Raw genomic sequence first — 25718 nt, 5'->3', positions numbered from 1 at the left:
GTGGAAAAGGCTAGTCCCAGCCAGGAGAAGGCACACCTGCCCTCCTGGCCTGCCTCACCAGACTGGCACTTATTGTACTGTTAGGGGGAAAGGATGTCGGTTGCTCTACAACAGTACCAGCCTTCACCAGGTGGTAGATTGGGTCGTTTGTCTTGAGGGGCCCTGGCAGGTGGGGGTCTTGTCTTCTGAAGGTGCCCAGGACATAATCAGGTGCAGGCGGGGTGCCCTGCTCTGAGCCCCTCGGGACACTGGCGGCGAGGCTGCACAGGGAGGCCCGTCTGGGAGGCAGGCCTCCTTCAGGAGCAGAGACAACCCCCACGCCTGCCAGGCCCATGTGCCAGGCCCATGGGCGTCCCCGGGATGGGGTTGCCCGAAACTCCAGCTGCCTGCACCTGGAGCCCTCCCCCACGGGAGCGGCCAGGACTGCGTCTGGGCAGGCCCCGCTGGTTGTCCCCGGGCCGCATCGCCTCGCCCGGCCTCCCCCATTCCACCTCTGCATTCCGGTGTCCCTCAGCCCCGAATTCTGGTTCTGACCCGGTGTCAGATGCCTTTACAGGTGAGCTGCTTGTGGGGCGGGAGTGGGGCTGAGGAAGTGGCTCGTTCCTCTGGCTCCGGGGCTCCCGAGAGGGCGCCCCCGGAAACGCGGGGTGTCCCGCCGGGGCGCGCCGGTGCCCGCGGGTCCGGCCGGGGGAGCAGCCTCCGCCCCCCGCGAGCCCGGGCGCGCGGCGCGGGGACCCGGCGGGCACTAGGACCCGGCGGGCGGCGGCGGGTGCGGGCTCCCCCCTCCGCCGGCCCCGGCCCCGGCGCCCGCTCCATTGTCTGCGCTCGGCCGGCGCGGGGCGGGCGGCAGCGGGACCCGGCGCGGGGCGGCGCGGAGCGGGCGCCCGAGATGCCGCGCGGGACCGCCGCCCCCTGAGCGCCCGCCTCGGGCCCGCCGGCGGGAGGACGCGCGGCGGATGGCGGGGCGCGCGGCGGCCGCGCGCGGGGGGCCCGGCCGCGCGGGGCTGCGCCTGCTGCTGGCCCTCGCCCTGGACGTCGTGAGAGGTCAGCGGGGGCGGGCGGGGCGCGGGGCGCCGGGCCCGGCGAGGCCGGCGCGAGGGATGTCGGGGGGCCGGGAGCCCTCGTCGCCCCCAGCCGGGGTCTCCCCGCGGCGGCCCCGAGGGTCTGCCCGGCGCGCGTGGTGCTGCCCCTGCGCTCCCCGCCCGCTGCTCCTGCCCTGGCCTGGGCCGGCCGGTCCGGCTCGCCCCGTGCCCACTGCGGCCCCTGCCCGCCGCGCCCTCGGAGCTTTCCCTGCAGCCCGGGCGCCCAACCCGGCTGCTCCCTGCCCCCGGGCACCGGCCCCTGCGGTGCCCCTTCAGGGGCGCCCGGGCCCCTCGCCCCTCCTGGCTCACTACCTACCCCACGAGAGCGCGAAGCTGCGCCTTTGCCCGAGGTCTGCCTTCAGGAGCTCCCTGACCCTCGAGTCTGCAGACACTGCCCTGTTCCCGCCTTCCTGAGCCCTCACGGGCATCTCCTCCCTGCAGGGGCAGCTACTTTCTGTCCCCTGGGGTGGGGGCTGGGCCTGCCCTTGGCATGGGCTCGGGCTGCTAAGTGGATGGTGCCACAGAGGAAGAGCCGGGGCCAGCGGGGCATTTTATACCCCTTCATCCGGCCTGGGAGAACTGAGCTCTGGGGGACGGCCCGTGGGAGTCAGGCCACTGAGCATCTTGTAATTATGGAGGCAGTGGAGTAGGAGGACGGCAGGCCAGGGGCTGCCCCCTGGGAGCTGGAGTCACTCACCTGTTACGCTTGGGGGGAGGGTGGAGAGTCTCCGACAGGCTGCTGGGTGGGGAGGGTCTTGAAGGAGATTGAAACCATCATGGCCCCCAGCCCAGCAGTGGGGCTGAGAGGAAGCTGGCTCTGGGGTTGCTTTCAGCCACCTGCTCCCCTCCCCAGGGGACCCGGCGTGATTCCTAATAGCCCTGACACAGAACGACAGGAAAGCCTGGTCAAATCCATTGCCGAAGCAATAACCCTCCCTCCAACATCGCTCCACTGTACCCAAAGCCCTCCCTGTCCACGGTGGGGCAGAAGACCCGCTCTACAGGCAAGGAAACTGAGGTCCACGATGTTAGGACTGACCCAGATTTCACGGAGGCTTTTACAGCAGAAACGTAATGACAGAACACTAGGGAGAGCTGTCCAGCTTGGGGGATTCCAGGATGGGTTAGGCGAGGCCCCTGGCTGGAGGAGAGGAAGATAACTGATTCAGAGGCAGAAACCTGGGGTGCAAAAGGACTGATGGGAGAGCAAGCAATCAAGGAGGGCTTCCTTAAGGAGGCACCATTCACTTGGCCCTGAAGGAGGAGAGAGGTGCCACTGGGCAGGATAGGGGAGACCCACAGTCTAGGTGGTGAAGCCCACAGGCACATAAGCAGCATGTGTGGGGAGAGAGGCAAAGGCTGGAGGGGCAGGGTGGTGTCGTGGTCAGCACCTGGGCTCTGACGCCCAGCTCCAGCCCTCTCCAGCTGTGGGGCCGCAGGCAAGGATCTTAACCTCTCAGCCTCATTTCCCACATACATAAAATGGCATCTATAGTAACAGAGACGCTAATTCTCAAAGTTAGTATCAAGGCTGTTTAAACTGTAGCCTGTACAGTGTTCAAAAAATATTATTTATTATTTTTGAAAGATTTATTCAAGAAATGTTATCTATTACTGTTGGAGTGAATTAATAGTCCATTGGTAGAAATGAAATAGAGCTTAGCAGTCCTTTGCTTTCTAGATGTTGAATGTCTTTTTTTTTTTTTCTTAAAGATTTATTTATGCATTCAAGAACCGGGGCACAGGCCAGAGGACTTACCAGAGGCAGAGTGGGGTGCAGAACAGGCAGACTGACAGAAACACACCACTGAGGGGAGCAGCGGATGAGGCAGGAGAGGTCCGCTATGCCATGTGGGCAGCTCCCTGGCCAGCCGGAAATTGCTTTCGTGCTGCCGAGGCTGCTCACAGCCCCACAGTGCTGTGCTCAACCCCTTGTGCCACCAGGGAGGCCCCTAGAGGTTGAATGTTTTGATTATCTCCCCGTGCACTAACCCCTCCCATCCCACTCTTACACTCCAACAGCCAGGGAAGAAGGGAGCTAGTTTGAGGACTCTTGAGGTTGCCATGGTGATGATGGGGGAGGGTGGGTGGACACCCACCAAACCTGGCCAAGTACCAGGGGCAAAGGAAGGGCCTCTACTTTCTCTGCGCTCACCTGGTCACTATCGTTTACCAGCTGGGCTTGTCTGGGGAGAGCTGTACCCCACAGAGGCCTGAGTGTCAGAGGCAAGGGGACAGGGCCAGGAAGGGGTGCGGGAGGCATTGAGGGGGTTCTGCCACAGCAAGGAAGACCTGCACCCGTGGATGGCAGAAGGAACAGCTTGGAAGCTGCATCTGGTCCTGGACTCTGACTCACATCCGGCTTCCTCAGTACTGCCTGTGCAAGGCTGGCGGAGGCCCCTCGTCTCTGAAATGGGGTGATCCCCCCCACCCCTAGGGGGATGGGACATGCACATCCTGTGACCCCTGCTGCTCACCACTGGTGTGTGCTGGGACAGAGCTCAGTTCTCCCTGCCTGGCTGCAGCTGTCACCATCTCTGCCCCTTGTCCCCCTCAGTGGCCTGTGACCAGGACCCCCTGGACCCGCTCTACCTGCCAGCGGCTCTGGAGCTCCTGGATGCCCCTGAGCACTTCCGGGTGCAGCAGGTGGGCCGCTACCCACCTGCCAACTCGTCTCTGGGCTCCCGATCTGAGACCTTTCTGCTCCTGCAGCCTTGGCCCAGGGCCCAGCCACTACTCCGGGCTTCCTACCCGCCCTTTGCCACTCAGCAGGTAAGGAGGGGCACCCGGGCCTCCCAGGCCGGCAGGGCTCAGGGCCAAGGGCTGCTGCCTGTGGCTCCAGGGCCAGCCCCCACCCCAGCTTCGTTCCGCATTTTCTAGAGGGAATCTGAGGCCCATAAACACCCTCCTCCCGGGACGGGGCTGGCAGCCTGGGGTGCCCCGTCCCCAGACCTTGCTTCCACCACCTGCTGAGTTGACCGTCCCTGTCCTGCCTCCAGGTGGTGCCTCCTCGCGTCACGGAGCCCCACCAACGGCCAGTCCCCTGGGACGTGCGGGCCGTGTCAGTGGAAGCAGCAGTGACTCCGGCGGAGCCCCATGCCCGTGTCCTCTTTCACCTCAAAGGGCAGGACTGGCCCCCGGGCCCTGGCGGTCTGCCCTGCGCTCGGCTCCACGCCACACACCCCGCAGGCACCGCTCACCGCGCCTGCCGCTTCCAGGTAGGGGGTGGGCCCCACCCGGGCTGGCTCTCACCAGAGGGCCCCTGGGGAAGGGAGGAGAGGGAGCACCACTCCTGGGAAGTTTGGGGGGCACCGGCCACTTGACTCATTCCTGGAGTGTTGGCTTCACGGGGCCCCGTGAAAGGGTTATTTAGGCCCCTGAGAATTCCGCCCATTTTCCATGACTGGGCAGCTTAATGCCTCTGAGACTCAGTCCCCTCGTCTGTCAAATGGGGCGATACCAGTTCCTACCCATAGAGAGTGGGGATGAGGAGCAAGGGTGCGTGCAAGAACAGTTTTCAGCAGGGTGCCGGCGCAGTCACCCAGCCAGGAGAGCTGTGTCTGGCTCGGTGATGGTGAGCGTTCACCTGGAGTGGCGATTTCCACCATTTTGGGATCTAGCACAGAGAGAGGTATTTTGCTGGCCTTGGGATTTTGATCAGACTGAGTTCTTGTCAGGGGCCCCTAGCATGGTTTGGGGGAACGAGACTGTCCCCAAGGTAGGAGAGTGTCTCTGGACACGCCCGAGCCAGCCCCGCGTTGCCAGATGGCTGTGTCACCCGGACCTCTCTGTGACTGCCGGCCCTGCTTTTCGCGAGCCCCTGCAGCTCTGGGCTCCCTGTGAGGTGCTGGGAAAGCCCGCTCCTGGCGCCCTGACCGTGGCCGTGGTGTCTTTGCAGACGTCGCTGGGGGCCTGCGTGGTGGAGCTGGCGTTCCCCCCGCACTGGTTTGCCCAGGGCTCCTCCACGCGCGCTGAGCTGGCCTACACGCTGGAGCCCGCCGCCAAGGGCCCTGGGGGCTGTGGCCCCGGCGAGGAGGACCCTCGGGAACAGGCCCTCCCGGTGGGCAGTGTGGAGCTCCGCCCGGCAGACCCCCCGCAGTACCAGGAGGTGCCCCTGGACGAGGCGGTGACTCTGCGGGTGCCTGACGTGCCCGTGCGGCCTGGCCAGCTCTTCAGTGCCACCCTCCTGCTCCGGCACAATTTCACAGCCAACCTCCTGAGCCTGAGGTAAGTGTCAGGCCCTGCAGTGGGTGGGTCAGAGGGGGCCTCTGCAGGAAGACAGGGCAGGTGACTGCTCCTCTTGGGGTCCTTACTGGATCCTTGACATCTCTAAAACGTGCCCACCAAACCCCCTCCAGGCCAAGCACTGTGGTTGCCCTCACAGCAGAGGGGACGCAGCAATGCGCATGGCCATGAACTTGAAGTCAGGTAGTGGGAAGCCCCCCTCTCCCTAGCACCTCCCAGAGGCTCCTTGATCCAGTGGGGCTAAGGCTGCCCACTTTCATAGGCTCTGGGGAGCAGAAGCAGGAAAGGGTCTGGAAGCAAGTACAGTGCTCGGCGGGGGCTTGTCACATTAATGCCCCAGGAGAGGGACTGGCCCCATCAGGGTATGTCTTCCTACTTGCCATCCTCTCAGGACTCCTAGCCTCTGGACTAAGCCAGGAAGGCCCTCCTCTTTGTGGCCCCTTCTGCAGCCCCCCAACCCACAGCAGCCCCCGAACCCAGTGCCACTGACAAGCCCTGGCAGAGAGTGATCTGCAGCTCCCCAGTGGGGCTTATGCATGCCCCCTCCCCTGTGTCCCTTCTCCCTGTCTCTGGCGTCCCCCTGTGCATCCTCACACACTCATTCAATCTCTCCTGGACATTTAGGGTCTGCCCAGCCCCGGTCTCCACTCTGCAGCTGCAGAGATGAGCATGATCCAGTCGCCACCTGGCAGTAAGGGGCCCCCAGTGGCAAGGAAGGGAGCAGGCAGGCGAGCAGGATGATGGGTGGTGATGAAGCATTGCAGGGACTTGGGTTAGGGGGACAAGGTAGAGGAAATTCTGTCACAGGAAAAGTTTTCTAAAGGATGTGGTGTTTAAGCCACTTGAGGATGAGCAGCTAAGGAGAGCAGGGGCAGAGCAGGCAGAGCACAGATGAACAAAGGCTTAGGCAGAACAGCCTTGTGCATATGGATGTTGCTGAAGCAAGAGTAAGTTATCACAGCCGAAGATGCTCCCGGACCAGACCCGGGAGGGCCTTAAATGCCAGGCTGAGACTTGATCTTGTGTCTGGTGGGGAGCTCTGCATGGGGGGGACAGCTGTATGGGGTGAACTGCAAAGAGATGGGGTCCTTGGGTCAGAGCATGGCTCAGAGGAGATGCAGACTGGAACCAGAAGGCCAGACGGGAGGCTGGTGTCCTTAGCTACCCATCTTCCCCCTCTGAACCCACCTTGACAAACTGCACCTGTGTTCTCTCCCAGGATCAAGGTGAAGAAGGGGCTGTACGTGACGGCTGCCCGCCTAGCCCAGCCTGAGCTCTGGACCGCCAAGCTGGACCGCTCCAAAGGCTCCAAGCACCACAGCGCCCTTATCACCTGCCACCGCACTGGGCCCACAGGATCAGACCCCAGGTAGGCAGCTTCGTCTGGGGGCAGAGGAGAGAGTGTAGTCTCTGCCCATTCTTCCTAGGGTGCTAATGGGCAGATTTATGGGCCCAAGGGAAGGGGCTGCCACACTATCTCCATATTTCCATGTGAGCCGGCACAAAAAGAGACTCCTGCCCAAAGCAGATGTGTATTTCATTCATTCATTCATTCATTCATTCATTCAACTCTTTCTCTCCAGCCACGTGCCAAGTACCACCCTGTTGCTCACCACCACCAAATGGCTACCTTTTTCCTGGGTCATTAGTATTCCACCCAAAGCCCAGTTACTGGTTTTTTTTTTTTTAAATAAAGATTTTATTTGTTTATTTATACAAGCACTGGGTACAGTCAGAAGTGCAGGAGGGTGAGAGAATTCACCAGAGCCAGAGCAGGGACCAGAACAGACAGACCGATGAAATACACTGCTGAGGGGAGCAGCGGGTGTGGCAGGAGAGGTCTGCGCACCCTGTGGGACACTCGCCGGTGGCCGGGGATCGAACCGGCGCTACAGAGGCTGCGGTCAGCTTTGCATGCCAGCGCTCAACCGCTGCGCCATCAGGGGAGGCCCCCAGTTACAGTTCTTTATCAGCTCTTCATATTTGTGCCCTGAGCTGCGGTCAACGTCTTGGGCTTTTTATCCTGTTGAATCCTAGTTTTGACCTTTTGGATGAATAACATTAGGCAAATCAGGCAACCTCCTCTTAGCCCTCCAGAGCCCCAGTTTCCTTGCTTGTAAAAGTGGATAATAATGCATCTTAGGGTTGATCAAAATCTGATTAGATGCTGCATACAAACATCCTGGCCGGTTCCTGGGACACAGTGGGGCCGTGATGAAGGAAGCTGCGAGAGTTATTATTCAGGAGGTCCAGTGTCCAGTCCTGCGGCTGGAAATAGATCTCTCTTCTTGGCAGCAATTGACATCAGGGGCTTAATGCCACCCGAGGGGCTGTGGGAAGCAGAGGTGTGAGTGGAGGGGATCCAGAAAGGCGGGAAAGCTCACAAGCATTCTGGGGGCATGGTGGTGATGCTGGTGAAGGGACCACACGCTCCCGTAGTCCCAAGAGAGGGGCTCCCAGGAGCAGGATGCAGGGGTTTAATCCCAGTCCTGCCGCTCTTCACTGTGATCTGTGGCTAGTTGCAAACCTCTGTGCCTCAGTTTCCTCCTCTGAGGTAATCACAGAAAGTGCTTCCAAAGTGCCTGGCAGCTACCAAGCATTCGGCTTCTCTCTCTTCTGGCCAGCAGCCCCCTAGACCTGTCCGAGTTCCTGTGGGTGGACTTTTTGGTGGAGAATGGCACTGGTGGGGGCGTGGCCGTCACTCGCCCGGTCACATGGCAGTTGGAGTACCCCGGCCAGGCCCCCGAAGCTGAGAAGGACAAAATGGTGTGGGAGATCCTGGTGTCGGAGCGGGACATAAGAGCCCTCGTCCCACTGGCCAAGGTAAGGGTGGGTCAGGGTGGCCGGTCAGGCCGGGGGCCAAGGGAGGTGAAGAGCTGGGGCTGAGCTCCCCTATACCCCCAGGCTGAAGAGCTGGTGAACACGGCGCCACTGACTGGAGTGCCTCGGAGGGTCCCCGTGCGCCTCGTCACTGTGGACAGTGGGGGGGCCCTGGCGGAGGTGACAGAGCACATCGGCTGCGAGTCGGCCAACACGCAGGTGCTGCAGGTGAGTGGCCCGCGCCTGCTGCCACTGGAAGTAGGCAGTGCCCCCTCCCTCCCCATTCAGGCCCCCGAGAAGTCAGCTTCGTCACACCAGAAACCCCCAGACTTCAAAGCCTTCTGTTCCCACCCGCTCTCTCCAGCCTCAAGTGGGAGCTAAGTCACCCCACCAGCCCTGGCTCAGGCACTCTCGCGTTGGCTGCTGCGCTGGCAAATGAACTGAGGTGGGGAGTCGAGAGCAGGGGCTTGGGGGTCAGGTGGTTTTAGTCTGAAACCCCTCTTCATTCTCAGCTGGCTCCGTGATCGTGGAAAGTGTCTGAGCCTCGCCGAGCCCGAGGCTCCTCAGCTTTAAGCTGGGGCTCTGCCTTTGGGTTGTTGTAAGAATTAGAAGCACCGTCAGGCAGTACCCAGCAGAGAGCAAGAGCTGAGAAAAGGGCAACTACTGCTGTTATAATAATGTAATAATGATGTACTGATAAAAAATAATGATAATTATTATTATTGGAGCCTCTTAATGACCTGGTTGGTAAAAAAAGGGCAGGGCAACTTTCTCCATTTCTGAAGTCTGAGAGGGGAAGCCTGCAGCGTCTGCACACATCCTGCCTCCAGAGTGGGGACGGCGTCTTTCCCCGCTGGGGCTGACGTTTTCCTCTGTGTGTGCAGCTCCTACCTGCAGGCCCTCAGGTGCCTCTGCCCACCCACCTGTTGCCATTTGCCAGGTGGTTCTCGCAGCAAAGTCAGAGGCTAGCATTAATAAGGAGCCAAATTTGTGGGTTCCAACCATCCTCTGCCAGGAGAAAGATTCTCCTGTATATGAATGCTGGTTTCCCTCCCTATCCCTACGTAGAAGGTTCCGATTTGGTTTTGATTTGGTAGATTAATTGGGGGTTGAGAATGCTATTAACATGCAAAATTTTTTGAGTATTTCCAGACCCACAAAATAACCTACCAAATAAGAATGTTCTCCTTTCAGATAGCTGGGGAACCCTGTAACCAGCTTCTCCAGCTGAGCTCCAGGCAGACTGCAGGAATGGACCCTAGATGCGTGGGGAAATCTTGATCTTAGGACACATGTCAACAATATATAGTGCATCCTTTTGGCACAGTCAGAATGCCCCGTCTGGTCCACACCTGGCTTCTGGAGCCCCGTCCACCCTGTACTCTCTGCCCCCCTACAGGTGTCTGAGGCCTGTGATGCTGTGTTTGTGGCTGGCAAGGAGAGCCGGGGCGCACGTGGGGTGCGGGTGGACTTCTGGTGGCGCCGGCTGCGGGCCTCACTGCGGCTGACCGTCTGGGCCCCGCTACTGCCCCTGCGCATCGAGCTGACTGACACGACCCTCGAGCAGGTCCGAGGCTGGAGAGTGCCCGGCGCCGCTGAAGGGTGAGTGGAGGGAGGCCTGGGGAGCTGGCAGGCCCTGGCACAGCCATGCTGGGACTATGAGAGGGTGTGGGGAACACAGCCATGGGCTAGGCCTGGAGCCTGAAAACCCGCCCTGATGCTGGCTGCTCCTTCTGCCCATGCCAGCCCTTCAGCACCCAGGCGCTGGTCACTCTCTGAAACTGCTGAGCTCCGGCTCTTTCTCCCCCTTCGCTGCCTCACTTCTCTCAAAGCACCGATCAATCGCCACTACTCTGCATCATCTGGCCAATCTGGGCTGCCTGCGCCCGCCACTGCCTTCCCTAGAATGTAAGCCTTGAAGGCAGGCGGGGTTTCTGCTCTGTTTACTGCTGTGTCCTCAAACCTGAGATGAAACCCAGCTCCGTAAATATTGAGGGGGGTCCTCCTACCAGAGCCTCAGAGTGAGGTGGCCCCAGCCTCTGTAATCGAAGCTCCCAGACCCTGCAGAGAGTGAGCACGCCTACCCCTCAGCCACGGTGCTCCCTTTAGGACCAACAGGCGGGGGAGAGCATCTTGATGGACAGGCACAGGCACCAATTAGGACCGGGGCCGGGCTCCGAGCCAGCAGGTGGAAGGGCCTCAAGCCCCAGGTGCGCCCCAGGAGCTGGGTGACTCCAGTGGGCGGCGCCCTCGCGGCCCGGGCGGGCCCTGCGCTGACACCTGCCCCCCATGCACCCTCCAGGCCTGCGGAGCCCGAGGCTGCGGCGCCAGCCGAGGAGGCCGAGAGGAGAGCCCGGGGCTGCCGCCTGCAGTACCAGCGCGCGGGGGTGCGCTTCCTCGTCCCCTTCGCGGCCCACCCGCTGGACGGCGGCCGCCGCCTCACCCACCTGCTTGGCCCTGACTGGCTGCTGGACGTGACCCACCTTGTGGCGCCGCACGCCCGCGTGCAGGACCCACGCGTGGCCTCGCTGGAGGGTGGCCGCGTTCTGGTGGGTCGGGAGCCTGGCGTGACCTCCATCGAGGTGAGTAGACCCCCTGAGGAGGGCGTCGGTGGCCTTGTTATTCATGGCAGGTACCGGGTGTGAGTGAAGGACCCAGGGTTTACCTGGGAAGGTCCAAGCCCAGTGGAATTGGGGATTGGGTGAGATAGGGTGGCTGTGTCATGGGGGGCTCCTGTAGTGTGAAGGGTGGGGTTGGGTATATGGGGGCCAGGCCTGAAGAGAAGAGAATATCCCTTGCTGTGGCGGTGGGTCCAGATATGTATAAGACTTATGGTTGCCTGCAAAGGGTAGAAGAAAGCAGCCTCCCTTGGTGGCAGTGCTGGGGTCTCAGCAGGGAGAGGCTGAATGTGAGACCCCCACTGCCAGCTCCCTTTCGCCCTCAGGTGCGTTCCCCGCTGTCTGACTCCATCCTGGGGGAGCAGGCGCTGGCCGTGACGGATGACAAGGTCTCGGTGCTGGAGCTGCGGGTCCAGCCAGTGATGGGCATCTCACTGGCTCTGAGCCGGGGCACTGCCCACCCAGGGGAGGTCACAGCCACATGCTGGGCACAGTCAGCCCTGCCTGCCCCAAAACAGGTGACAACTGGGGATCAGGGGGATAAGGTCTACCTCAGGGGGCTGGGGGTTGATGACACCTTAGGGTTTTCAGAATGAGGACTGACTGCCTGTGAGGTAGTGAGCTCTCTGCGGCCGGAGGTAATCAAGCAGTGGCTGGCTGGAGTGTGGCAGTGGGAGGTTGATTAGCCGGCTCTAACTGAGGCCCTCCCAACCACTCAGACCCCGGGGGCTGCGTGCAGGCAGGTGATTGACGCACGCCCCCTCTCTCCCTGTGTTCTGTCTATCCGCCCGTGTCTGTTTTCTCTCTGGTCTCTCCTCCGTGTGGCCTGTCTCTGTGGGAGTGGTCTCTGTGTGCATGCGTGCCCTCGCGTGTCTCTGCCTGTGTCCGTGTGCCCCGCAGGAGGTGGCCCTCTCCCTGTGGCTGTCCTTCTCTGACCACACCCTGGCCCCCGCTGAGCTCTACGACCACCGTGACCTGGGACTGTCTGTCTCGGCCGAGGAGCCTGGTGCCATCCTGCCAGCTGAGGAGCGGGGCGCCCAGCTCGGGGTGGTGGTGAGTGGGGCGGGCCCCGAGGGGCTGCCCCTGCACGTGGCTCTGCACCCGCCCGAGCCTTGCCGCCGGGGCCGCCACCGTGTGCCCCTGGCCTCTGGCACCGCCTGGCTGGGGCTGCCCCCGCTCCCCACCCCGGCTCCTGCTCTCCCATCCAGCCCTGCCGGGCGCTCACCAGCCACGGAGGCCAGCAAGGGTGGTGAGCGGCAGGCAGCGGGCAGTGTGGGGGGCAGCGAGGGAGTGAGGGGCAAGTTCGAGCCGGCAGAGGAGAAGGCCGGGGAGACGGAGGCCAGGGAAGAGGAGGAGGAGGAGGAAGAGGAGGAGATGGTCCCTGCCCCTCAGCGGGTCACGGACCTGGAGCTGGGCATGTATGCCCTGCTGGGCATCTTCTGCCTGGCCATCCTCATCTTCCTGGTCAACGGTGTGGTCTTCGTGCTGCGCTACCAGCGCAAGGAGCCCCCCGACAGCGCCCCTAACCCTGCCTCCCCCCAGCCCCACAACTGGGTCTGGCTGGGCACGGACCAGGAGGAACTGAGCCGCCAGCTGGACCGGCAGTCCCCTGGCCCCCCCAAGGGGGAGGGGAGCTGCCCCTGTGAGAGTGGGGGAGGAGGGGAGCCCCTGGCCCAGGCTCCAGCCCCCGCCCCCGCCCCTGCTGGGGGCACCACCAGCTCCTCCAGCACCCTGGCTCGGAAGGAAGCTGGGGGGCGGCGGAAGCGGGTGGAGTTTGTAACCTTTGCACCAGCACCCCCAGCCCAGCTGCCGGAGGAGCCCGTGGGGGCCCCTGCCGTGCAGTCCATCCTGGTGGCAGGCGAGGAAGACATCCGCTGGGTGTGTGAGGACATGGGGCTGAAGGACCCCGAGGAGCTGCGCAGCTACATGGAGAGGATCCGGGGCAGCTCCTGACCCCTCCCCAGCCTGCCTGGCCCCGTGTCGTCGCCACCAGCCCAGGCAGCTCCCGCTCACCCTCCGGTGCCGGCCGATCCACGTCCCCTGCCTGGTCCCTCGCCGGGGACTCCCAGCCAGGCCCCCTCTGCCCTGCCCCTTGTCATGGACCGTGGTCATGAGGAAGGGCTCACGCCCCTTATTTATGGGAACCATTTCATCCTGATGTCGGGTACAGAATAAACGAGGGAAAATCCAGCCGAGACTGCAGCTGTCTGGTCCGGGAGACCGAAGAGAGGGGATGGGTCGGGACGCGCTCAGCCCCTGTCTCTGCCGGAATGGCTCGGGGAGGCTGGGCCGGGCGCCGCCCTCTCGTAGCGCCTGGCGATCCAGATGAACAGGAGGGCCGTGGCGGCCTGGATGCCGGCCAGCAGGAAGAAGTAGTAGTCCATGCGGCAATAGTTGATATTCCCTGGGGAGGGGAGGGTCATGCTGGGTCAGGGCCGGGCTCCCCTGGGGGCTGGCAGCCGAAGCAAGGTGGGCAGTGGGTGGGTCTGAAGACACAGGGCAGACAGCCCTGAAGCATCTGCGGCCCCGGGGGCTCTGATGCCCAGTCGCGAGTTCAGACAGGGGCCGCGGGAAAGGCCGAACGGCAGACTCAGATGTAGGAAGGACCCGCATGTCACTGAATTCACTGCTCTTGGACATTTGGGGAGACGGAGGCGCCAGAGGGGAGGCCACGCTGTGAGGGACTGGCCATGTTGGCACTAGAACCCCTTCTCCTGAGTCCAGCCTGCTCCTCCTTTCTGCCCGGGCCCAGCGGTTGCTGTCCCCTCTCCACGCCCCCCTCCACCCAGGGCCCCTGCCCCGCACTCACCAAAGTCCTTGGGGCAGTACATCCAGGCCAAGGCCGATGGGACCGCCAGCAGGGCCAGCAGGCCGGAGCCCAGCAGCGAGCCCAGCCCCGACAGGAAGAAGAAGATGCCCATGATGGCGCCCTGCATGGAGCGAGGGGCCGCTGAGTATGCAAACTCCAGGCCTGCGGAGGGAGGAAGGACCCGGGGTGTGCAGGCGCAGAGAGACGCCCCGGCCTGCACGAGAGCCCCCAGCCAGCCTCACCCTGGCTTCCCGGATGGCCTCCCACTCCGTGGCTGTCAAGCACCGCGCACCACATCGCACCTCACCCCTGCCCTGCTCGCCCACTGCCTGGCAGGCCACCTCCACCCATGCGCCCCAACCTACCCCCCAGCTCTGACTCCCTTGCCCTGGGTCTCCCATCTGGGTGCCAGAGGTCGCCCACACCCTAGCCAGCACCATCTTCACCGCCCCCCAACTTCTCGCCCACCCTCAGTGTCGGCACCAGTGCTGTTCTTACTTTGCTTTTGTTTTTCATTGTTTTTATAATTTTTCGTCATAAACATTTTTTTCCCCCTCCCTTTTCTTTCTTTTAAATCATGTTGATTCCACCTCAGAAATCTCAGTGTCTGCCCTCCTCTCTGTTGCCTCTGACCTGGACCAACCCTCTCCCCCAGCCCTCCACCCCTGTCATTTCCTGCGGGGGGGCCCCTGCAAATGCCTCTCCAGCTCCCCTGTCTCCAGTCCTGCTCACCCAGCAGCCTCTGTCTAAAACCCCTCTAATGGGTTCCTTTCCCTCCCACAAGCCTCTTGGGGGCTGGGCTGTTGCTCTCGGGAAGAATCTCAGTGTCCTCAGGGCTCAGCCCACAGGCCCTGCGTTCTGAGCCCAAGACCAGCTCTTTGCTCAGGTGTCCCTTGGCCAGTGAGGTCTTGCTGCCACCTGCTGCGCCCAGCTCACCTGCCCTGCCCCAGGGCTTCCCAACACTTGGCTTCACTCGTGGGTTACAGTATGATCTCGGTCCCCCACCCCGAATGAACCACCTAGTCTAGCCCTGGGCCTGGCCCAGCTTCTTGGCCGAGAGAAGAGCCTGCCCCAGCCTGCAGGGACTAGACATATAAATGTGATTACAACACAGCAACCTGTGTGCCCTGAGAGTGATGGGCAAAGCGGGGGGTGGGAGGGACAGCCGTGGGACCTTGCCGAGGGCCTCCCGGAGGAGGTGATATTTAGGCATGGAACTGTAGAAGAAATCAAAGCTCGCTTTCCCTTTGAGGCAGAGGGAACAGCAACTGCACGGACAGGGTAGGGCGGGGTACTGCAGGGGGCGCGGGGATATGGGAAAAGTGGGATAAGAATGTCTTACTCACCTCCAAACCCCCACTGCTTCTCTGGCGCCTGACATGAACTAAGTGCTGATAAATCCTGCCAGGTGGCTGCAGCCCCACTAGAAAACCCTTTCTCCCTCCACGCAGGTGAGCTCCGAAGGCCCACCATAGGTCTCTGCCTTTCGCTGCTGCGAGGCTGGGCATGGGGCTCGGATACCTGGAATGCTGGCAAAAATCTCGCTGATCCCAATGAGCAAGTACTGAGGGATCTGCCACCAGATGGACAGTGGCGCGGCGTCGTATATTTCCTGGCCGATCTGCTGGGGCACCGTCTGATTTCGCTGGATGTATTTTAGGCGCTCCATCTCCAGGACTCCTGGTGCAGGGAGGGCAGAGAGAGACTACAGACAGGCCCACTCCGGGCAGCGGGGCCCACGGCAGGGCTGGCATTGGCTATGTAGCCAGTGGCTGGCTGGGCATTGGGTAAGGAGAATAATCCCTGCAAAGGGGAGGGGGTGTCAAGATTTGGTTTTCTGCCTCTTCCATTTTTGCCTTGACTGCTCGGAAGCTCAGCTTGGTTTTGAACTCAAAAGCAGCAAGAGGTCTCACTGAGAGCCTGTGACGCGGTAAACACTTCATATGCATTCTTGCAGGTGAAAAAATAGAAAAATTTTTCTGCCTCCACGCAGGTCGTGGAGGCTGGATTTGAGCCCCAGTGTCTGGGTTCAGAGCCGGTCCACTGTCTCGGGATAACACATGTCTCCTCTACCGCGGCTCCGGTGCTCCAGGGGGATTTCTAACCTGACTTTCAAGTTCAGCTGTTTCATCTCCTTTCCCTTCGAGCACAGCTTAGCAGACAGCTGAGCTCAAGTGGGGTGAACACTGGGCGGAGCTAGGTGACTTGGGATCCCATCCTGGCCCTGCCACGGACTAGCCTTGTGACCTTGGGCAAGTCACTCGACCTCTCCGGGACCAGTTCCCTTATGCAAGGAGCAGGAATAAACATCCCGGGATTATTGGGAGGATGAACTAAGACAAAAGACAGTAAAACCGGCAGCAGAAAAAGCACCTCGTTTGATTTTCACCCATTCAGCTGACTGAGCTTGGGTTTCTCCAGCTCCTACTTGTGACCCAGGCTGGGTGCCAGCGGCGTTAGAGACTTCATGTCCTTCAGTCCTCACAAGGGACGAAGTCTCCCGAGGACAGAGTTGGCCCTGCACCCAGTCTGGTGACTCACTACCCCTGTTACAAAGATGAGGTTCAGGGACTCTAAGTAACTTCAGGATCATTCAGTTACTAGGCGAGAAGGGCTGGGGGTTGTGCAATAGCAGGAAAGGCTGCTTTCCTGCAGTCCTTCATTATCTGCGGCTTTGAATCCTTTCGAAACAGAAGAAGGAAGAAATTAAGTAATACTTTTAAAAGGACATCCCCATAGGCCACAAAGTGCCTGTGCATCTTTGGAAAATTCATTTAACACATTTATCGCGTGGCCACATGCACTTCATGTGAGTGAACAAAAAAGGAAACAAAATCTGCCTTTGGGAGCCTTATATCCTGCTGGGGAAGGTCTTTTTCCTTCTCTTGGCTTGAGTTTCCACATCTGTCAGAATGAGGGGAGGCTGGACTCTATGAGACAGGGCTCCTTCAGCTCCTGCCTTTTGGGAAACTGAGACAGGCCTGTGAGGTGGGAGGGGGTGCTTGGCCAGGCCCCCCACCCTGTTCTGGAGGGAGGCCAGTCCCCTCCCCATGCCCTCAGGCCACACACCTGCCACAATGACTGAGGCGAAGCCAAAGAACATGCCCAGAGCCATCTTCTGCAGACTCGAGGGGAGCAGCTGGCACCGCAGCAGTAAGGGGTCGATCAGGTGGTCCTTCACGGGCACCAGGATCAGCACCACCACGACGTTGGCCAGCAGGATCCAAGCTTCCGGGATCTGGGCAAGAGGGAGCCAGAGAGGTGGCCTAGCTGGGCGGAAGGCGCTCGGGGCTGGAGTCAGGAGCTCCGGAATCCTAGACTCTAGACATCTCCCGGGGACCCAGAATCAGGCCTTTGCCTCCCCAGATGCACATTCCTAGGAGGTGGGACTAGATCAGGGCAGGAAGCAGCTCCTCTAATTCCTACCTGAAACATTCAAGAGCTCAGCATGGAGGCAGATTGATTAGTGATGTCTGCCCCGTGCAAGGCAGGGAGGTACGTAGAAAAATACGTCATTTGCCTGCCAAGCTGAAGACCTATGACTTGGTGAGTCTCTGACATGCCAAGGAACTGTTTTGGAAAGTGCTGGTGAAAGGCAGAGATCTGGGCAGCCAGTGGTCCCAGTGAGGGAGGGAATGAGGTGGGCTGCAGGAGGGACAGACTGTGCTGGGTCGGAGGGCACAAGCCAGTTAGCCAGAGCCATTCCAGGGCAGCAGCAGTGGGAGGATAGCTGTGAATTCTTTTGCATCTCCTGGCAGGAAACATGGGCTGTGATCTGAATCACAGGTGATTTTCCTGCACCCTGAGGACACCCTGTGCTGGGGAGGGGGAGAGTGGAGGCAGCTCCATTTCCTCTCCAGAGGAAGCCCCCAGCCTGGGAGCTGAACACACCCTCACTCACCCTGTAGGTGTGGCTCTGGGCTCTCAGAACCATGGAGCTATTGATGGATTCTTGGAAAATGTTCGGGATTTTGAGGTGAAGGCCTTGTAGGACGTACGTGGACTGCATCTGTGAAGGGAGAGGGAGACAAGGCTGGAGCCAGCAGCCCCCTCGCCAACAGCCCAGGACACGCATCCGTCAGTGGTTGGCACGCGGCTGCCAGGCAGTTATCCCTCCTCTAGCCCTGGAGGCGAGGGAGAGCGACTCTCCCACCCACCACCCTCCTTGGAAGCCAGGTTTAGTCTGGGGGCTGCCTTCCAGGCACATGAGCTGTGTGTGCGGCCTCAACCAGCGCTTGGGCACAGCTGGTCTGAGTCATTTGTGTCTCCAGGCCCTGGCCCAGAGCGGCGTGGGTAAATGTTCGCTGACACAGGGACGGTAATGATGAGGCTGAGCGCACAGGGAGTTCTCATCTGATGCTGAAGCCAAGCTGAGGCCAACAGGTTGACACAGCCAGGAAGGTGCAGCCCATGGGTGGCCCAGGAGGCAGGTGCAGGCCCAGGGGGTCCTGCCATGGTAGACATGGGCGCTTCAGCTGCTACACCTTGGAAGGGAGAACCCCACAGGAGGGTGTGGGCCAGCGGACACTTGGGTTGCTCAGGAAGCACAAATACCATCCCCCATGTCCCCGTCCTGTCCTGGACATCCTCTACCTCTGTGCCACCCGTAGCAGGCTGGCCTGCGTGACCCCAATCTTCTGCAGCTTTAAACAAGATTCTTCTGAGGGGTTATAGAGGCAATGACCTTGTGGTCTAGGGCTTAGGGCTGGGGTTAGGCTCCTGCTCACTCTACCGACACACACACACACACACACACACACACACATTGAGTTAACCTTCCCTTTGGGGAGTGCTGGGAAGGTTTGAGAGCCTGGCTGGACTTGCCCTGAGGATGGGCCTTGGGAATCTCTGTTTTCCTTCTTCCTCTCTCCCCACCATGCCTTAAGCCCCTTGACCCCTTCTCGCTCCTCACCCCCTCACTTAGCCTCAGACACCTCTTCTGGGGCTTCCCCTTTGAGTGTCCACTAGCTGACGCTTACTTTGCTTGGTTAATTCATCAGCTTTGATTCTTTGTTTTTCTCACACCTATGAAAATGCCCAATATCTGTCTGTATTTTTCTGACTTGCTTTACTACACATAATTCCCTCGAACCCCTCCTACTTTGCTGTAAAAGATGATTACTTTGTCTTTCCCTGTAACTGAGAAGCATTCCATTGTGTAGGAGGCCATATCTTCTGAATCCAGTCCTCTAACAGCAGGCCCTTAGGCTGCTTCCGTAAGAATCTGTATTTTCTAAAAGCTCTGCAGGTGATTCTGAAGCCCGGCCAGAGGAGAACCAAGGTCCCCAAAGCCCAGAGCTCACCCCTAACTTGCTGCAGGGTCTTGGGGAACCATCACACCTTCTCTGGGCCTCTGCTGCCAAGATGGAGAATTTAAAGGCCATAGAGCTGTCAGGGCCTCCAGTCTAAGCCGCCCGCTTTACATGTGAGGACTCTGAGGCCCAGAGAGGAGGGGTGACTGCTTCAAGTCTCCAAACCTCAGACCTGTCTCCAGAGTCCCTCCTGCTATGCCACTCACAGGGGTTTCACGACAGGCTGGCTTCATGCCCAGCTCCACACCATCCACTACACAGCAGCCATCACTGCCCCCAACCTGCCTCTTCCTGCATCCTCTGGGCTCCCAGGGTGAGACCTGGAAGCATTGTGGGTGCCAGGCCCCCAGAGTAAAGGGCGGGGGGCCCACCTGGAAGTACACCATCCAGTAGGGCACCAGCGTCACCATGACGGGCAAGACCTTCACCAGCACCTGGAAGTTGATGATGTCCTCTTGTGGAGAAGGGCCAGGCTGGGGAGTCCTCTGGTCAGGCAGCAGCTGGCCCTCTTCAGGGTCTCTGGGGAGCAGATGAAGGCCAGCTATCATTAGCACAGCTGCCCACTGTTGGCACCTCCACCATCATCCCCTAACTTTTTTTTTAAGATTTATTTATTTATTTATTTATACAAGAACCAGGGTACAGGCCAGATGCATGGAAGGGTGAGAGGATTCACCAGAGACAGAGCGGGGAACAGAACAGGCAGAATGACGAAGTACACTGCTGAGGGGAGCAGCGGGCACGACAGGAGAGGTTCACCATCATCCCCTAACTTAACCCTACTCCCCTACCGCCAGTTGCCATAGCCCCCTTCTCTAAAATCACCACCCTCATCCCCTCCACTCCACCATCAGTGTCACCGTTGCCATGGTGACCATCATCACCAACACCAGCATCCTCCACCTCAGCCCCGCTGCTCACAGCCTCCCCTACTGCCACGGCCATCACCACCGCCGCTGCCATCTCCACTGTAGGTGGTAGCACCTTCATCACCCCTGTTCTATGACGACCTTCACTGTCAAGGCCATGAACGTCATTATTCTTATGCTGCACTCTGTGGTTAGACTGCATGAGGCAGAAGACAGGGTCCGGCGAGTCTCAGGAAGCTCCACGGCATTGGACATGAACTGAGCCTGAGGCTGACCAAGTCATTAAAAAGGAACATTTTCTCCCTGGAGATGCGGGGCTGGGTCACCGGCCCACACGCTGAGAGTGACTGTCCCTGTCTACGCGAAGGAGCTCCTCCCCAATATGCACTTTAGATGAAATAAAGTTGTCACCACTAACAAACCCTTTCGGCTAATGACCCAGAACCCCTCGTGAAGAGGTCACCGGCACGAGGAGATCACGGGTCTGAGATGGAGGAATCTCGTGGAAAGAAGAGCAGAGAATGGTCCCAGCCTTTTAATGATGCCGGGTTAAAACTGCTTAAACAGAACCTCCACCAGCTTCCCGGGAGCCCACAGACCCTGCCCCTGGGGCTGACTCCCTTAGCCCCAATTACACGCACTTTAACAGATTCTTAACCTGATGCCTGCAGGATTAGAATCTGCATTATTTCCATTTCTCGCAAAACCCAAAAACCCACAATCCAGTGACAAGCCCACTGCCAGCCAGCACCTTGACCTCATTGCCACGCTCAGGAGCAGTGGGCAGCTCGGGCCCACTGGAGAGCAGCCCCACACAGGGCCAGGAGTGGAGCTGAGCCAGGACGCCTTCAGCCTGACCGTGTCACCCCAGAAGCACAGCACTTCTCCAGACCCCGAGGCCCCCTTCGCCCAGAGCCCCCACCTTACCGGGCAAAGCATCGCCACAGCCTGGGACAGCAGTTCTGGATAGCAAGCTTAAGCATCGAGGACACTTGGCTGCCTGTGGGGGGCTTGGTGATGAAGATGGGGCTGGCAAAGAGGAAGATGAAATAGGCCAGGGTCACAAAGCCCACGGGAATGCAGTAGCCCAGTATTAAGTTGATGTTCTGTTGGATAAAGGCCACCACCAGCAGCGACAGCACGGCCCCCACGTTGATGCTCCAATAAAGCCAGTTGAAGAAGCGGCGGGTGGCATGGCGGCCAAGGTCCATCACCTGCCGGGCAGGGGTGAGAGTGAGGGCCACGGTGGTCCAGGACCAGGAGGCTGGACGTATTCTCTGTTCCTGTACCCTCACTCCTGCAGAGACACTTCCTGAGTCAGTGGGTGGGCATTCTGGCATGTTCCTAGTCTCTGATCACTAAATAGACATTCAATAAATAGCTTCTGAATGAATGAACCCTTCTCCTGGGAGCCACTTGCTAATGGCCAGGACATTTTGGCACAGCTGTTTTCTCATGCCCACGGCACACATCGCATTTTTATTGCCACCGTGTCATGCCCACAACAGATGTCTCCGATGTCACTTTATTCATTTCTAGTTGATTTATCCTTCTGCCTTTTTTCTGAGCAACCTATGGTAGCTTTTATAATCAGAGAAAAAGCCAATAAAGATCTCAAGTCTGCTCCATGCTGTTACAAATGATGAATGCACATTGCGAGAAGAAGTTAACAATGTAATTGAGAATTTCCTCTGCAGTTTGGAGATGCAAACTTTTTTATTAATTTTTTATATATTTTTATTATTTTATTTATTATATATTATTATATATTTATATATTAATATATATAAATATATTATTATATATTTTATTATATTATTTATTATATATTTTTTATTAATTTTTTATATAATCAAGGAAAGTAGAGGTGGGCCTGAACACAGCCCCAAGAGCTGGTTCTCGCCTGCTGGGGAAAAAAATCAGGGCCCCTAGCAAGGGCAGAAGGGCAGAAAAATCTCTGTGCAGATTTGGATCAATCTGTAGCCCTCAGGCCCCAGGCCCCCTCTGGACTCCCACTGGAGGTCAGCGACATTGGCTGCGACATTGGTCAGCGACATCTCCCTGACTCTGACCCCAGATTCTGACCCAGCAGGTCTGGGGCAGGGCCCAGGCATCTGCATTTTTAAAAAGCAAGGTGGTCTGGTGGTTGTTTCTCTAGTCAGGGATTGTGGGCATTGTTAAACCCATTGCCCTTGAAATGACCCCCACATCTCAGCCTCCATCATTCCCCTTCCACCCAGCGATACTTATTTCCACGAGCTAAGACCTTTTGTCAAGGTTTACTTTCTGTAGCTGTACTGACAGGGTGGGGGGAGTCAGGACTGTGTTCTTTTTCCAAATGTAAAATTATAATCCACACAGCAGCACCTGAAACTGCAGTCCCTCGGAGATGCTGAAGGGGCCTGTGGGGGGTGGGGCGTGTCCTCTCACTGAGAAGCCTTGCTCTAGACTTTCAAGCAGAAAATTGAATAAGTCCCACTAGGAGTAGCCGTTTCTGCTGATTAATTGGATGTAAATGAGTGTGACAATTGCAGCTCTGAGGGGAAGCCCCGAGAGCCGGTCTGGATGTAATGAGCTCCCCCTAAGCGAACACTTCCTGATGATGGATGGCCCTTCCTGAAATCAGCAAGTGTGCTAAGCACGTGGCTCCTGGGTGTAGCTGCCTGCCAGATGGTGCCGCTCCTCCCACCCCATGCCCCCCATCTGACCGCCCCCCAAATCCCACGGCAGCCCCTCCCACACCCTGGCACCCCCACTCTTGTCTCTCTCATCCACTCTCGACACTGGCAGAGCCCCTTCCAAAAAACTCTAGGCCTTTAATGCCCATCCCTGCCTCAATTCATTTCAGGTGCAGGCCTTTCGCCAGGCCTCTCCCCACCCCAAGTTCATGCTCAGTAATGGGAGAGTGCGTAGGAGCTGTTGCCACTGTAGGGGACACTGGGGCTCTGTTCTGCCACCACAAGGAGGGAGACACAGGAGGCACTGGGTGACAGGGTTTCTGGAGGCCAATGAGGGTCAAGGGCACAGGTTAAAGGCACCAGGCGTGTGGTGAGATACAATAAGAGTAGAATTAGGGGAAGTGAGGGGCTCCTATTGGCAGATGCTGAGGGTCTCCTGGTTGGAAGGAAGGTCATCTGTGGCTGAGCAATGAGCCAGGCTGCCCTGGGGGGCACTGAGTTCCACATCCTCAGAGGAACCCAAACCGGAGGGGTGAGTAACTCCTTGGCAAGGGCACCGGAAACTGTGCTGGGTGCTGAGTGGCAGATGCCAGCTGGATGCAGTGATTCTTTTAAAAAATGGGCTCCTTTATGATGATGAAACATGTCACTAAAACGTCTGGAAAATGGAGACGATTGGGGGGAAATTAATTAGGCCAGGGGCCTGATTACACTCGCTGATTTTTCCTTTTTAATGGAATCCCTTTCACGTGGCAATAACTGCTCCCCTCTGCAGCTCTGCGTCCTTTTTGCACCGTAACACTGTTTGCAGTTTAAATAATCATATGATGGATTGTTTAAAATTATCGTTCAATATCCCACTGAGTAGAGTACCTGAAGGAAGCCCCACTGAAGTATTTACTCATTCATTTAGCAAATGTCTACTGAGATTCTCCTGTGAGCCGTGCTGTCTAAGGGGCGCAGACAAAGGCTCAGAGGTCACCTGTGTGTGTCCAGCGGACGGCGCTGGAATCAACGCAAGTCCACTGACAACCTCTCATGCTGGTAGGAAGAGGCTTGGTCCTGCCCAGGAGCCAAGGCCTAGAACACACCCCGATGCAGGCGCAGCTCGCAGTGGACGTGGAGTCCAGCCACGTGGACCTGTTCTGTATGTGAACCTGAACATGTTAACCCTGAATGCCCAGCGTCCCCATCTTTAAAATGGACATCCTAACTCCACCCACTGTCCGAGTAGCTGGAAGAATGAGTGGACAGCAGAGGGGGGCTGGCCTAGTCAGGGAAGGCCCAGTGTGGTTAGAGAGTGTGCCCCTCCTTACTGTTGTGGGAATCAGCACCCCCTCTTCTTTCAAACAAGGAAACTGGGGGAAAGGGAAGTGGTTTGTCCGAGGTAACGCTGGGGGCCCGGCCTCCTGACTCAGGGGCCTCCGTCCCCGGCTATGGCACTCGCGCACCCTCTTGCCACTCACCTGGTCGGCGCCGAAGGAGGTGAGGTTGCTCCTGATGGAGCTGGCGGCCAGGGCGAGCACCAGCAGCCCGACGTAGAGGGTGGGTGCGCAGTAGGGCTTGGGCCAGTCGAGTTGGCAGCCTGGTCCGGTGCAGGGGGTGGACAGCGGATACAGGGGCTTCTCCCCGCAGAAGGAGGTGTGGTAAATGGCGGCGGCGGGCAGCAGGCTGGCGGCGGCCAGGTAGAGCAGCAGGCTGAGCGTGATGGCGTTGTGGCGACCCAGGTACACGTCGGCCAGCCAGCCGCCCACGGGCGCCAGCAGGTAGGACGCGCCCAGGAAGACCAGGGCTGCGGAGGACGCCTGGCTGCCGGCCCAGTTGAAGTGGCCGCTGTTGAGGTACAGCACGAGGTTGGCGGACACCCCGAAGAAGGCGGCCCGCTCCAGCGTCTCCACCAGCAGCACCGCGGCCACCGCTGTCCTCCGCCGTGGTCGGGGCACCCGGGGAGGAGGGCGCAGCAGCGGCTGACGCTCCCCCGGGACACGCAGCCTGGGCATCCTGGGCCTCCCCGCTGCCCTCTTCACCCTCACTTGCCAAGCTTCGTCTGTCCCCTGACCCCGGACACCCCACTCCTCTCCCTCCTCCCCAAGCTGGCCGCCCTCCGTTCTCACCCCCTCCTGCTCCCTCGGCACTCCCTCTTCACCCTGAATTCCTCTCTCCCTGGGGTCTCTGCTGCTGCCACCCAGATGCTACCCCCGTTCCTACTTCCCCGGGCTCTCCCCTCGGCTCTCCCCGCTGCTCCCCTCCCTCCGCCCACCTCCCTCCCAGGCCCCTGGCCGCTCTCTGCCCTCCTCCTCCTCCCGGCTGGTCTCTCAGCTCGTCACCTCCCCTGGGGTCCCTGCTCCATGCTCTGAGGCCAGGGGCTTTCTCACAGGGGCTCCTTCTGCCCCCTGCCCCCCAGCGCTGCGGTGGCCTCTGCCTCCTCCCTGCCTCCCCCCGCAGCCTCCCCCTCCCTAGCCGCTGGCTCGGCTCTGGGCTCAGCCTCTGTCCAGCCTCTGCCTCTTGAGAACCTCCGCGTGCCCCTCACTTCCCCTTTCACCGCCCCCACTGCTGCTCCGCCGCGTCACATGGTGCTGTGGGGAAAGCCGGGGTCACAGGTCCCTGCTCGCCAGGCCTCGAAACCCCCCCTCTTTCCTCTGCCTGCTGCCCCACCCCCACTCTGTGGGCCAAGTGACCGTCTGGAGGGCTGCGGTCCACCTTTCACTTTCATTTCTTCCAGATCCCTCCCTGGCTGCTTCCTCTCCAGCCACAACCCCACCCCGCAAGGATGGCCCTGGGCAGCCACCCGCAGCCTTGGGCCCACCCGCCCTCTTCGCAGGTGCCGAGGTTGAGGCCCAGGGGACGGTGGGGGCGGTGGCGACCGGTTCAGGACCTGAACTGAACTAGGGGCAAAGTGTTCTCCCCTCCTGAGGGGCCGGGAGGCCATTCGGATTGTGCAAATGCTGTGCGGAAGGAAGCAGGGCGCCTGCACGGGCCTGGGGCGCAGGAAGCCCAGCAGTGAGCTGAGATTGAGAGGGACGCAGACCTCGGGCTGTCGCCATCCAGCCTCGGCACACTCCTCAGAGCCCGGCCCCGGCCCTGGAGGCAGAGCCAGCCCTCGCCTGACCCCAAAGCCCAGCGACAGGGGCCCCTGCCCACTGACCACCTCCCCCCGCCCCAGCCCACTGGGCCAGCCCCGCTCTGCATCCCTCCCGTGGCGAGTCCTTCCTGCCTCAGGACCTTTGTGTCTGCTGTTTCCTCTGCCAGAACTGCTCTTCCTCCGTCTCTGCTTGTCTGGCCTCT

General features: G+C 59.7%; 2 protein-coding genes across 2 annotated transcripts; one reads left to right on the top strand and one right to left on the bottom strand.

Moving 5' to 3' along the window:
* Positions 1-956: 956 nt before the first annotated feature.
* TMEM132A (transmembrane protein 132A) lies at positions 957-13150 on the top strand. The gene is made up of 11 exons (XM_037517831.2): positions 957-1044; positions 3640-3854; positions 4082-4300; positions 4981-5309; positions 6547-6696; positions 7955-8150; positions 8232-8375; positions 9547-9749; positions 10450-10729; positions 11092-11283; positions 11666-13150. The coding sequence occupies exons 1-11, from the start codon at positions 957-959 to the stop codon at positions 12716-12718; spliced, it is 3069 nt and encodes a 1022-aa protein (XP_037373728.1). The 3' UTR covers positions 12719-13150.
* SLC15A3 (solute carrier family 15 member 3) lies at positions 12975-24475 on the bottom strand. The gene is made up of 8 exons (XM_037517832.2): positions 23900-24475; positions 20683-20969; positions 19258-19405; positions 17476-17583; positions 16644-16812; positions 15096-15254; positions 13575-13736; positions 12975-13169 (listed from the first exon to the last, which is right to left on the bottom strand). Exons 1-8 carry the CDS (start codon positions 24431-24433, stop codon positions 13015-13017), a joined length of 1722 nt encoding a protein of 573 aa, XP_037373729.1. The 5' UTR covers positions 24434-24475; the 3' UTR covers positions 12975-13014.
* Positions 24476-25718: the final 1243 nt, after the last annotated feature.

The sequence above is a fragment of the Talpa occidentalis genome, unplaced genomic scaffold (genome assembly GCF_014898055.3).
Source record: "Talpa occidentalis isolate TD23 unplaced genomic scaffold, MPIMG_talOcc4v2.1 talOcc4.17, whole genome shotgun sequence".
Lineage (NCBI taxonomy): Eukaryota > Metazoa > Chordata > Mammalia > Eulipotyphla > Talpidae > Talpa > Talpa occidentalis.
This window is presented reverse-complemented; position numbering and strand designations above follow the sequence as displayed.